At 35.7% G+C, this 12,830-nt stretch overlaps 1 protein-coding gene across 2 annotated transcripts in view; it reads right to left on the reverse strand.

Moving 5' to 3' along the window:
* LOC128868462 (upstream-binding protein 1) overlaps positions 1-12,830 on the reverse strand; it is a 57,573-nt gene continuing 44,743 nt past the window's right edge. The window contains exons 1-5 of one of the 2 annotated variants that reach the window (XM_054110568.1): positions 9,529-9,979; positions 4,081-4,279; positions 3,902-4,017; positions 1,362-1,436; positions 1-1,296 (exon numbers count right to left, since the gene is read on the reverse strand). In XM_054110568.1, coding sequence (XP_053966543.1) covers positions 903-1,296; positions 1,362-1,436; positions 3,902-4,017; positions 4,081-4,278 — 783 coding nt within the window. In that variant the 5' untranslated portion in view covers position 4,279; positions 9,529-9,979 and the 3' untranslated portion in view covers positions 1-902. Of the gene's footprint in view, positions 1,297-1,361; positions 1,437-3,901; positions 4,018-4,080; positions 4,280-9,528; positions 9,980-12,830 lie in introns of those variants that run through there. The other variant, XM_054110567.1, reaches the window with a different exon arrangement.

The following is a 12,830-nucleotide window of genomic DNA, read 5'->3' on the forward strand; positions in this document are numbered from 1 at the left end:
TGAATTCGCAGACCGTTTACTTTATTTTTTCACCGCATTGTCTTCTTTACCATTTGAACAATGTAATAGGTATACAAATAAGTATATATATATATATATGCATTATGTAGTTACATACATGTTTTTACTGAAAAAATGTACTTTAGAAATAGTTAACAGTTTGAACGAAACAGATTCAAATTTCAATTTAAAATTTACAAATGCATATTATTAACGGTGAAATTCGCCTATTTTATTTGGTTGTTAGTAATTGTCTCTCAATAAAAGTGATGTTGGTGCTGTGGCCTGTCTGTTTGCTTCAACTTTAAATTTGACTTATATGTATTACATGCAAAAAAATTAAGACTAAAATACAATATATATGTGTGTATATGTACATATGTATACATTTGTGTATATACATATGCACATGTGAATGAATATATACTATAGATATATTTTTGATAGTATTATAAGTGTTTTGCTCATCGGAAAGAAATAGCATTCATATTGAAACAAATATAGAAACTTGACGCCAACATCGTCATTTATAAATTTTACTTGTATAACTAAATTCTTGTGCCTACTTTCATATGTGTAAATGGAGGAATTTCGTCAAAACAAAGCAATATTATTATGTATAAATTATAATCGATAGTTATGCAGTAATTTAGAAATTCGTTAAATTTTCTTTATACTTCGGAAAATACACATTTAAAAGCATAAGCTTTATAAATTTACACATACATACGTAGTATATATGTATGCACATATGAATATTTTTCAATGAATAATTACGATAAAATGCTAATTTCCAATGGTAGTCTAATCAAATCAAAATACGTTCACGTCTGTATGTGGGCATGAATATTCAAATTATTTTGTTTACTACTAAAAATGCGATTGATACGAATGTGTGTTCTTCAATTATCATTTTTGTTTATCAGTTTCATGACAACTTTTCCACTTTGTACTTCAAGAGCATAAAGACTTCCGTCTTTAATTTCGTTATTCAATACCTCGTCAGTAACATTTACATGCACTCCCGACGGGCCCGCGAAAAAAATAAAGTTTTTACTGCTATCATTAAATATGTTTGAACCACTTCCGGAATATTTCGAATGCATACTCCAGCTGCTGTAGATTGCACCGTTTTCTACTGCGCCATTTGATGTGCTGTTTGCAATCATCTCGTAAAACCCGGGCATTTTGCAAAGCTTCTGCATTAGTTCTTTTGCCGTATTCGAAATCAAATATATGGCGTTATAGCTACTGCCGTCCATACTTACGTAAAGCGTAAGACGAGGTGCAATTGCTCTGAAATGGGAGTATTTTATTGGTTAATTTATTCTTCATATATGAATACTTGAAATGAGTCTTACTTAGCGCGCAATATATTGAACATACGAATTCCATCGGCCAGACCGCATATTTGTATTAAATCCTCTTTTGACATCCTTAAATAGAAAAATGATTACACAAGTACATATATATGTGTGTATGAATGATCGACAAGGCTTAAAGTAGCGTTTTAAAATTTCAATGGGTTGGTCCAAACAAATATTTCGATTTCAGTTATTGCATAGACGATGATAAGGCAAGATTTTCGTTCCAATAAATTGTCGAAAAATATCATTAGGTATTGCATTTTGGGCATTTTTTCGTGCTGTGGGTTAAACTATTTTTGCTGTACGTATGCTGATGAGTATTTTTAGGAAAAAGAAATCCATTATTTTTGCATAAATGGTTTAAAAATGTCTTATGGTCGATATTTAGCTCTTGGGCGGTGCTACGACTAATAACATGCCGGTCAACATCGATTATTTCTATGACTTTATCGACATTATCGACATTTTCTTTAACATCAAAAATGCCTGAACGAAATCGACGAAAGCAAAATTGCCTGTAATTAGCTGCTACAGTATCGGCACCCCAAACACCATCCACAATTTTAGCGGCCTGGTTTGCATTTTCGCCTTTATCAAAGAAAAACTGTAAAATGTACAGAATTTTCTCTTTGTTGGCTTGCATTGTTAACACCCTGTAACTCTCAACTGAATAGAACAAACAAATAACGGCAAATTTTTTTAGTGTGAAATGTCACCTTATAACGAGCATAGTCTTGAAATTGTTTGATCGATACTTTACGAGATATCGATCATTATAGCCATCTACCGAGAAAATAATGAATTTCTTCTTCCCGAAACTAGAATAATATAATTAAAATTAAAAAATTTTTAATTTTCACTGTGCTAAAGCATTATGTAGTCTCTACAGTCTTAAATTTTAGAGTATCTGTGCATTACTTGGTTATACAAACAAGCCTAACACTAAAATATACACCTGTGTAGTTTAATATTTGCTCTTTTATTCTCTTCACTTTTTTGACTCTCACATATTTAAGTCAAAAATACTACATATTTTGTAGTCTTAAAACTTAGAGTCATGTAATATTATATAATATTTTAGCCTCCAAAAGTTTAATTTTAAGACTTAAAAACATAAAAATCAACGAAAATGTAGCAAAGCTGGACACGAAAGCGAAATCTGCACACAAAACTAAATTAAAAAGAACATTTTATTACGAGGGTTGCAATTTATATTTCTGGCCTTGGGCACTTCTAGTGTTGTCAAGCGCCATCTGAGGTTTGACATATTTTATCATACGCGTACTCAGAACACTTTGATGTGGAAGCCATATTAGTGTTGTTTACTGCGACTATAACAATTCATCTCGGCAAAAAATTGTAATTAAATGCGTAGAATACTTTGTAAAACAATAAAACAGTTTTTAATCACCAATGTTTCACCACCATTGTTAGGCCAGAATATAAATAGTAAAAAGCGAAAACTACTCAAAAAATTTAGATGAAAGTTTAGAGAACTAATCTGGTTTCTCTAGCACGAGTCGTAGTTATTATTAATTTAAGCTAAAGTAGGCCATATAAATTGGACTTGGGTATATTTTAGGTTTCAAGGCTTTTCCCATGCTCATGGTTTTGTTGCGGAAGTCTATTTTGAAAATCCATTCTAAAAAGTTCTATTTTAAGCAAAAATTTAAGATAAAAAGTAAAGCAAATAAAAAAAAAGAATTATTCACAGTAATTGGCGGCCGCCGTAGCCGAATGGTTGGTGCGTGACTATCATTCGGAATTCAGAGAGAACGTAGGTTCGAATCTCAGTGAAACCCCAAAATTAAGAAAACGTTTTTTCTAATAGCGGTCGCCCCTCGCCAGACAATGGCAAACCTCCGAGTGTATTTCTTCCATGAAAAAGCTCCTCATAAAAATATTTGCCGTTCGGAGTCAACTTGAAACTGTAGGTCCCTCCATTTGAGGAACAACATCAAGACGCACGCCAAAAATAGGAGGAGGTGCTCGGCCAAACACCCAAAAATGGTGTACGCCCCAATTATATACACATATATATATATATATATATATATATATTCGCAATAAGTAATCATCCTTCTGGATACTGAAACTTATTTTTTTCAATAGCCCAGCAGTAAATTTCGATTCAACACTTGCACATCCATTTTACGGAATAGTTGAATGAGGATAGTTGAGATGGATGGATCTTATTTTATTGGGGCCTTCTAAATTTAGTGGCGCTCTCCGTTTTGTTTTACTCCAGTTTTCGAGCTAACGGTATTTGAAAAAGGGACTTGGGCTACTGACAGCTCATTTAGAAACAACCTTACACACCTTACAAGTAGATGGTGATTTCTGCATACTTACATACAAACTTTTTTCGGGTTCTGACGATCTTTCAACAAATAAGAGAAATATAATCTCCGTAGCAGAAAGATTTTGTAAAAGTTTACGGGGTACGCAACTATGTCTAAAATGTCTACACTGATGTGCATGCAGATTATTTCACAGATATTTGTATTTGAACATATACATACATATTTGCTTACCTCATTATATCCGAACCAGAAAAGTGTGCAAACGTTGACAGATACGTGGTCAAACGATGATGGCTCAGCCATTGCGCAACTTGGGACGGGGTGGACTCTGGCAAAATGTTGATAATCTACCAAAGGTGGAGTAGAAGCAAGTTGAGGTAAATGTTTAATTATTATTTAATATTTAATACATAATCATCCATGTCCGGGGTGGCGGATTGTTGTGGAGATACCATGTTAGCATCCATTAGTTTCAACGTTGGTGAATTTGTTGAAGTGACACTGTTTATTGCTATGGGGCTGGAGTTGGTGACAGGTGATCCACCGGTGTACGGCAATATGCCATCGTACTTTGGAATGTGCACTGGCGAATTAGGCCAAATCTTCATGCTTAAATTAAGACAAATAGAATACAAAAATTTAATATGTACATACATTTTATGTGTAAATATTATAATATTCGTTAATAAAAGTGGCAATTTTACAGAAGACTATTGATGTTGTATATATGTATGTATGTATGCATGTACATGTGTAACAAAAAAAGAAAATAAATATAATATGTACTTAATTAGTGTATATGTATATGCTCTTAAATGTCTGACTAAGCTTCTTTTCAACTTATGGTGCGCGCCTTGTTCAAAATCAACACCGGCCCTTAAAACTTAACCACCGTTTATTTGACACTTGTGAACTACACAGCTGCAGAATACAAGCAGACGAGCAATGGAGGCATACAAGTCAAAATAAAGATGTTAAAAATTTTCCTTATTATTATTATTTCTATCTATATTATCAGAGAGAACGTAGGTTCGAATCTCGGTGAAAGACCAAAATGAAGAAAAACTTTTTTCTAATAGCGGTCGCCCCTCGACAGGCAATGGCAAACCTCCGAGTGTATTTCTACCACGAAAAACCTCCTCATAAAAAATATCTGCCGTTCGGAGTCGGCTTGAAACTGTAGGTCCCTCCATTTGTGGAACGACATCTAGACGCACGCCAACTTTATATAATTCGGCTTTAACAACCGCGCTGTTAACTCTGCCCTTTCTACACTGGATAAAGAAGCAAAGCGAATGGGTCTGGTGGTGAACGCGTACAAACCAAGTATCTCCTGTTATCAAACAAGTAGTCGGCTCACTGGCGTATCGGCACCCACGTCACTGTTATGATTTTGAGGTTCTAACAGACTTCGTTTATTTAGGAACCAGCATTAACACCGATAACAATGTGAGTCTTGAAATACAACAGAGAATCTCTCTTGCTAACAAGTGCTACTTTGGACTAAGTAGGCAAATGAGTAGTAAAGTCCTCTCTCGACGAACAAAACTAACAATTGCCCTCATCATGCCCGTCCTATCGTATGACGCAGAAGTTTAGACGATGACAATATCCGCTGAGGCGTCCCTTGGAGTGTTTGAGAGAAAGATTCTACGGAAGATTTTTGGACTTTTGCACGTTGGAGACGGCGAATATCGCAATAGATGGAAGAGAGGGCTGTATGAGCTTTACGAGACATAGACATAGCGCAGCAAATAAAGATCCAGCGGATTCGTTGGCTTGGTTATATCAGCCGAATGGATACAAACGCTCCGGCCTTGAAAGTATTCGATGCGGTACCATCTGGTGGTAGCAGAGGAAGAGGAAAGAAAAGATCAGGTGGAGAAGGACTTAGATTCACTTAGTGTGGCGCCAACTGGTGCCGGCTAGCGCGAACTGGCGCACTTTGTTAAGCTCGGTCAAAATCGTGTTCCTCGTGCCAATCAAGAAGAAGAGAAAATAAACATAATAGAAAACGATAACAAATAAACATAATAGAAATTAGTGAGCATATTTTTTCTCTGCTGGTCAATACTTATAATGCTCACACTCACCGACGTAGACGTATGTTTCGTGTCAGCTGACACGATCAAACATATGACAGCGTCATATAAATGAAAACTCACCATCGTGTACGCGCGACGGTTACGCATGACGTGTACGTGCGTAATGTGAGCAATTTATATTTTTGCCGGGAAGCCGTGTCAACTGAGTGCTCTTTCACCACACAGTGTTGCCAAACTCTACATTTTAATTTGTATATTTAATCCATTTGCATTTGGTGCCTAAAATCCTTGAAATACGCTTTTTCGAATTAGAGAATGATTTTCGAGATCAAAATCATTAAACAAACTGATCTTGACAACAGCATTTTGAGAAGTAACTGCTCAGAAATGACGCTCAGTAATATGTCACCAATGATGCTCTAATTCGCTGTTTAGCCGCTCATTGTGTGGCCTTGGCCTTAGAGTAATGCCATCTGAAACGACAGATGGTTAATTATGTGAAGATTTTCCATAGCAGAAATGCACTCGGAGGTTGACCATTGCTTTCCGCGGAGTGATAGCTATTAGAAGAAACTGTTTTTGTTTAAACTTAGGCCCGGAACATATTTCAGCGGACAGCTGGTAAAGAGTTGATGGGTGGTGATTAGCTGATCCACTTCAGTCGGAAAATTCGGACGGTTAAACACAATACCGAAGGGGCGGTTTTGAGCTAACATTTTAAATAATAATGATAATGAAATAAATTTTGTAGTGAAATATTTTCGTTTGCTATATTATATTGGGGAAGCACCTCGTAGAGGCTCATTGTTACAAAAAAAATAACTTCTTTCTAAATTATTGATAATTTGCAGGGTTTCCTGTGCAAATGGAATATTAATTGCTTGCTGTTGCTTGTAAAATATAAACTGCCATCAAATAATAAAAAAAAACAACCCTGAGTCTTCAATCCGTCGGAGAAAATATAAATTAATCTAATTATTTTACCATCGTAAAAATAACCGACGGCAAGAAATCCGTCCACGACGCAATTCTGAGCAATTTCATGCATCAACCCGTTACCCGCTGTCCGCTGCAACTCTGTTCAAGGGGTTATTTTTAATGTGCGGGTAGAATACTGCTGCCAAGTATACCAACTTCCATATAAACTTCTGAAATCTTCTCTCTACTGGCAACCTCTTATTTTTAAGCTGATCACTTTGTATGTATGCATGCAATCAATGACAGAATGTTACATATTTAATGTCATCTGAGTCGAAAAATTGAATCAATATTGTATTACTTGCAAAAAACAGTAAAATTTGGCACTCTGACTTATCTTACGAAATGTATATAATCAGAGGTTGTATATCACAACCAATTTAAAAAATCTGTGTACATATCAGGGCAGTCAAATTAATCGTAGATAGGGACCGCACAAAGAAAAAGGAAAAAACAAAAGAAGAACATACAAAATTATTTCTTCAAAGACTTCCAAAATAGCTACAACGATAATTTTTCACAAAATTTTGATTTTACTATATTTCAAACAAAATAAAAAACAAAAAAAATTGAGCAGCTCATTTTAAATACAACTAAAAAAACAACATAAACATATCCTACAAAAATCCACTCCGAAAAGAAAAATGCGGAAATGTAGATCAACACTCATTGCCCGTAGTCCAGAACGCGAATATTTGTGCTATGATCTGTTTCGAAAGTGACTTTCGCCTATTGAAGAAATTATAGTTGATTTATTTTTTGTTGTCTTATATGATGACCATCCTGTCACATATTTTCAACCTCCGGTACGAAGCAATCTGATTTCTATCAAATGGTAAATTTCCTTGCTGGCGCCCTTTTGACGCTAAGGTTCGATACACCTTACACATTCATAGGTTGTTTTATCATATAAGGGGGTGTCCATAAATTACGTGAGGTGTTTTTTTCAATTTTCTGACCCTCCCTCCCCCCCTGGTGAGATGTCGTGAGATTTTATTCAACCCCCTCCCCCATCCCCCAATCTCACGTGAGATTTTTCAAAATGTGGGTTTCTTATGTAAACGCGTTGGATTGTTATTGTAAAAAGAAAAAAAATTTGCTTCGTGCTTTTATTTACGACTAGTTAAGACTAGTAATCAATATTGCTGAAAGTTATAAGTGCAAAAAAAATTTAACAATAGAAGACTTAAATCGTAACTACTGCGATTAAAAAAAGAATATCTACTCTAATTCAGTCCATGGAGAATCATGCGCGGTTTCAAGAGAGACTATTGGGACCAACATGTCCATATGATTTTCAGTAAAATCATGTGCTCCTTCAACTTCGTTCTAATCCACTCTAAGCCGTTGACGCTTGCGCACAGTAACTCATTAGCTCGTCTTGTGACAATCCGTGAGGGTCGCACTTTGCGGAACATGCGCGCTTGCTTAGCTGGTGCAATGTGAGCTGCTCTCCTGTGCTCTGCAGCTCTTGTGATAGATGCGAAGTAAATACCGCATGTACTGCAGCATATTTTCTCTAAATCATCACGTATACTTGGGCAATAGAGATCAATAGGCGTGCTGATGAAGGCATTCAGCGGTTGAATCGGTACGCGTATTAGAAATGGAGCAAATGATTTTCCGTCATGTCCTTTAAAGTCCGGAATTGTCAAACGTCAACCTGAGTGATAGGGCGTTCGGCTCATAGTGGCGCGAAAACAACCGACGGGCTACACTGTACCGCAAATTCAGATTAAATTGAGCTATTTGGTATAAAACAAATATGGTGGTTTGACAGTAGTAATGTATAACGTCGAAGTATGAATGAAATTATTTTCTTTCGAACGAATTAGTGAATGATCTTAATCATACTACGATTACGCTTGAGATTAAATCTTAAGCATGTACAATTTTTTTGTTTCAATCAGAAAAAAAATTGCGTGATATTTGGCGAGACCCCCCCTCTCTCCAACGTAAGATTAGATGAGATTTGACTCGACCCCCTCCCCCCCTTAAACATCTCACGTAATTTATGGACGCCCCCTAAGCAATTCATTTTCAAAATAAGTTCGAATGTATGAGTATGTACATATGTATGTACCTGTATACATTTATACATACATATGCATATGAAACACAGCCTGCCTGGTCCAATTACATTTTATTTTGACACTGAAAGTTTCTTGCACGCAAAAGGATTTACATATAAAAAAATTTGGGAAATACCATATTATTATTATCAATATTATTTAAAGTGGTTTTTATAACGGTAATGGTAACGTAGAACCCACTGTTGTAGGAATCGAATTTCACCGACAAATGTTATTCCGGTAGGTTTTGTAATTCACTTCTGGCAGTTGCATTGTTATAGGACTAGCCCGATTTTCAGTTAATTCATTCGAATATACGACGGTTTGGATTTTGAAAAGGTAACAACATTGCTCCATTTTTTAAAAAGAGCTGTCGAGAAGCCGTTTGATTGTTTACTCTTTATGGACTGAAAGTGAGGTGAGAAAGCGCTTGGGGGAGCTCTGGAACCCGTAAAGCTCTTCTTTTGGGGAGTGAATAATCCAAAAACAGCTCTGGACAAGATCGCTCGAGATAAAAACCATCAGCGAGGCATTCAAATTTTAGAAAAATAGGTGGCAGTTTACGAAATGTTTCCTTAAATATTATTTATTTATATTTCTTTGTGGACCACCCGACATGTACATATGTATATACATACGTATATGTACGCACGCCTAACGTGTATGCAAAAGCACGGGTGTGGAAATCATACAAACATACATACATATCCATATACAAATATCTAGTTGTAACATGCATTTAAGGCGTTGGACGTATACAAACCACAAAATGGGCCAATCGTGCAACCTATTCTGCAAAAATATTTAAAACAACGACGAAGTCTGTTTAGCAAACTATCAAACACGGCGCAACAACTTTGATTTTGTGCTTAACAATTCAACCGATTCAGTGAGATTGTGCGAAGCTGTGCAAAAATCCTTTGGTGTAGTGTACATGATCGCCGTATGGTGTTGAATCAGTTAATTTTTTTTTGTCTCACGGGGTACTTGATAAATTATTTATGTATGTATGTATAAATAGATTCGGTATTATCGCCGCAAATGTTTAATTTGAGCTTCAAAATTAATTTTCGTTAATAAAGAAGAAGTTCGTCGCAACACACAAAGACCGAAATGTTGACGCGATTAAATTGAAGTCTTTCCCTCTTGATAAGTATGTATATTTGATGTCGCGCTTGCGCTTAAGACCCACTAACACTTCCAATCACATTCGAACGCGAATACGTACTAAAGTCGATGTCGCCTCTCCTACACTTCAGAGTAGCAGTTGTTACAAAAAAAAAAAAGTTCGCGAAACCAAGTTTTGCACAAACGATTCTATTAATGTGGTGGTGATGTGGGCTTTACTTAACCGCGGCACTGCTAATAAACTGGGTAATAACTGACGCTAGTATTGGTGTAGTGGGCAACGTTGACCTTTGTGTTGGTGCATTGATGTGAAAAAGTTTTCTGCACTCTTCGTTAGAGTCGAAGTGGAGTTCGCTATCATCTCGGCCCAATTTTATCAGTCTTTTTGCGAAATATAATATTACACACAAATGCACATTAGGAGGAATTCTTAAAATACATATGCACGTATGTATATGTACGTATTTACTTAAACCGATGTGCCATTTTTCATGCTATACCCAGCAAATGTTTTCGCAAATACACATACATATGTATGTACATGTGATATGTAATAGAAATACTAGAAATGTCCTGAAAATGTTATACGTTTTATTTTACAAGGATATTTATGCACCGAATTTTACAATCACATATCCTATGGTTGGGTGGGAGAAATTATTAGGATTCAAATATGCATATTTCGACAGCATTTTCTCGGAAGGCTTAGTCTTGATTTTAATTTGGGCGGAAAACCGTTTAGAAAAAGAATAAAGAATTGCATCAAACTTAACGAAAATAGTTCTTTGCCTAGTACATATGTATGTATGTATATTTAAATACCTTCAGCTTTAATTTGAATAAAAAATTGTGTGTTGCATAAAAAGGAAAGAAAAAACAATACCGTATGAATCACTGTAATGTTTGAAAGAAACTATTTTTAAATCTCAAGCAGAAAAAAAATTTGAATAAATTAGTGTTCCGTAATACTTGGGAACAACATATCAAATATTATTATGGCGGTCGCCGTATGCGAATAATTAGTGCCTGACTGCCATTCAGAAGTTCCCAGGTGCGAAACACCGAGCACGAACACCAAATGATAGAAAACTTTTTTATAATAGCGGTCACCCCCCCAGCAGGCAATGCCAAACCTCCGAGTGTATTTCTGCCACGAAAAAGCTTCTCATAAAAACCATCTGTCATTCAGAGTCGGCTTAAAATTGTAGACCATTTGTGGAACAACATCAAAATGCATTCTATAAATAGGGGAAGCTGGAATCACGCGTTTTTAATTTTTGAATAGTTAATTAGAATAGTTGGTTATGAAAACGAATCATGATGTAAATGACTTTTTCAGTGGCATGCCCATATACTACATTAACGGAAGGCAATTATAAAAAAAAAAAAAAGAAAAACAGAGACAATTTTTTAAGTGGACTAAGAAGTATAAAATAATTTATTTTATGCCCATTAAGATTCTGAAACACAGAGAGGTTGTTTTGTTAAGAAGAAATTAAAGAAATTAAATTAAGAAGCTTCAGAACCAGTAGATTTCAGATTCTTAAAACTCAGTTAGGTAGGTAGGTGAAATAGTTGAAGTAGCACTAAAGCGATGTTTTGATATCATTATGAGGCCTCCAACGGGCAGATAACTACAGCCAATCAGAGCTGAAGATGTAAAAAAGATTGATGGGAGTTAGGTTAGAGCACTGCACCAGTCTGTTGAAGAATGGAGCACCCAGTGACTTTAACCGTCTAGCTGCCAAACCCGGACATTTACAAAGAAAGTGCCCAACAGTCCTCTTCTTTGAAAGGTCCCCACAGCTAAGTTCATCTAAAGCTAAAGTTCAGTTGGTTACACTTAATTTACATAATTTAACTTAGCGGCCGCCGTAGCCGAATGGGTTGGTGCGTGACTACCATTCGGATTTCAGAGAGAGAACGTTGGTTCGAATCTCAGTGAAACACCAAAATTTAGAAAAAAATTTTTCTAATAGCGGTCGCCCCTCGGCAGGCAATGGCAAACCTCCGAGTGTATTTATGCCATGAAAAAGCTCCTCATAAAAATATCTGCCGGAATCGGCTTGAAACTGTAGGTCCCTCCATTTGTGGAACAACATCAAGACGCACACCACAAATAGGAGGAGGAGCTTCGACCAATCACACAAAAAGGGTGTACGCGCCAATTATATATGTATATATATATAACTTAACTTGACTTAATATTTATGCGAACTGTCAGACATATTTAGTAGAAAATATAAAAACAAAACATTTAAAATTACGAATTCTTTAAGTTAAGTTAAACTAAGTAAAGTTAAGCTAAGTCTCGCCTAACTGAGCTTTTACATGCAGCGAAGTTTTGCTGGGTATGACAAATATAACGTACACCTATATGGCTATGATTGTATGTATGTATGTATGTGTTTCACGAGCCTCGGCTGCAATCGAAAAACCGGTTGTCATTCTTCTTGTTTGTATGAGTACGCTAGCGTTGATAAGTATGTGTCGGTTTGAGCATATACATACGTATGTATGCATGTGCCTTAGCATTAACATCCATATCTTCAGGTGAGAATGAATTTGACTGATAAAAGTTGTTCGTATTTCCAGTTTTTTCGTATAAGTAAAGTAAAATTTTCTCTATTTTCTTTTTGCTGAAAATGGATGTATGTACATATGTATGCATACACAAGTACGCTAAATTGTTTGCTAATTGTTGTTTGATTGCCGCTACGTATTAGGCTTTTAAAAAAGTTCGACAATGCCCAAAGAGAAGCAAGGTATAATAAATATTATATTTAAATAAAAAAATGCGATTATGTCTTTAATAAATCTTAGGTCTCTTTTGGTATAAACATATTTTGCCAGTAAAATAGTGAGTTATACCAGTTTTATGAGGTATAACCCTACCCGCTAGCGGCGAATCTTGCTTGATAACTTTGTTGTTGATTT

The sequence above is a fragment of the Anastrepha ludens genome, chromosome 6 (assembly GCF_028408465.1).
Source record: "Anastrepha ludens isolate Willacy chromosome 6, idAnaLude1.1, whole genome shotgun sequence".
In the NCBI taxonomy this organism is placed as follows: Eukaryota; Metazoa; Arthropoda; class Insecta; order Diptera; family Tephritidae; genus Anastrepha; species Anastrepha ludens.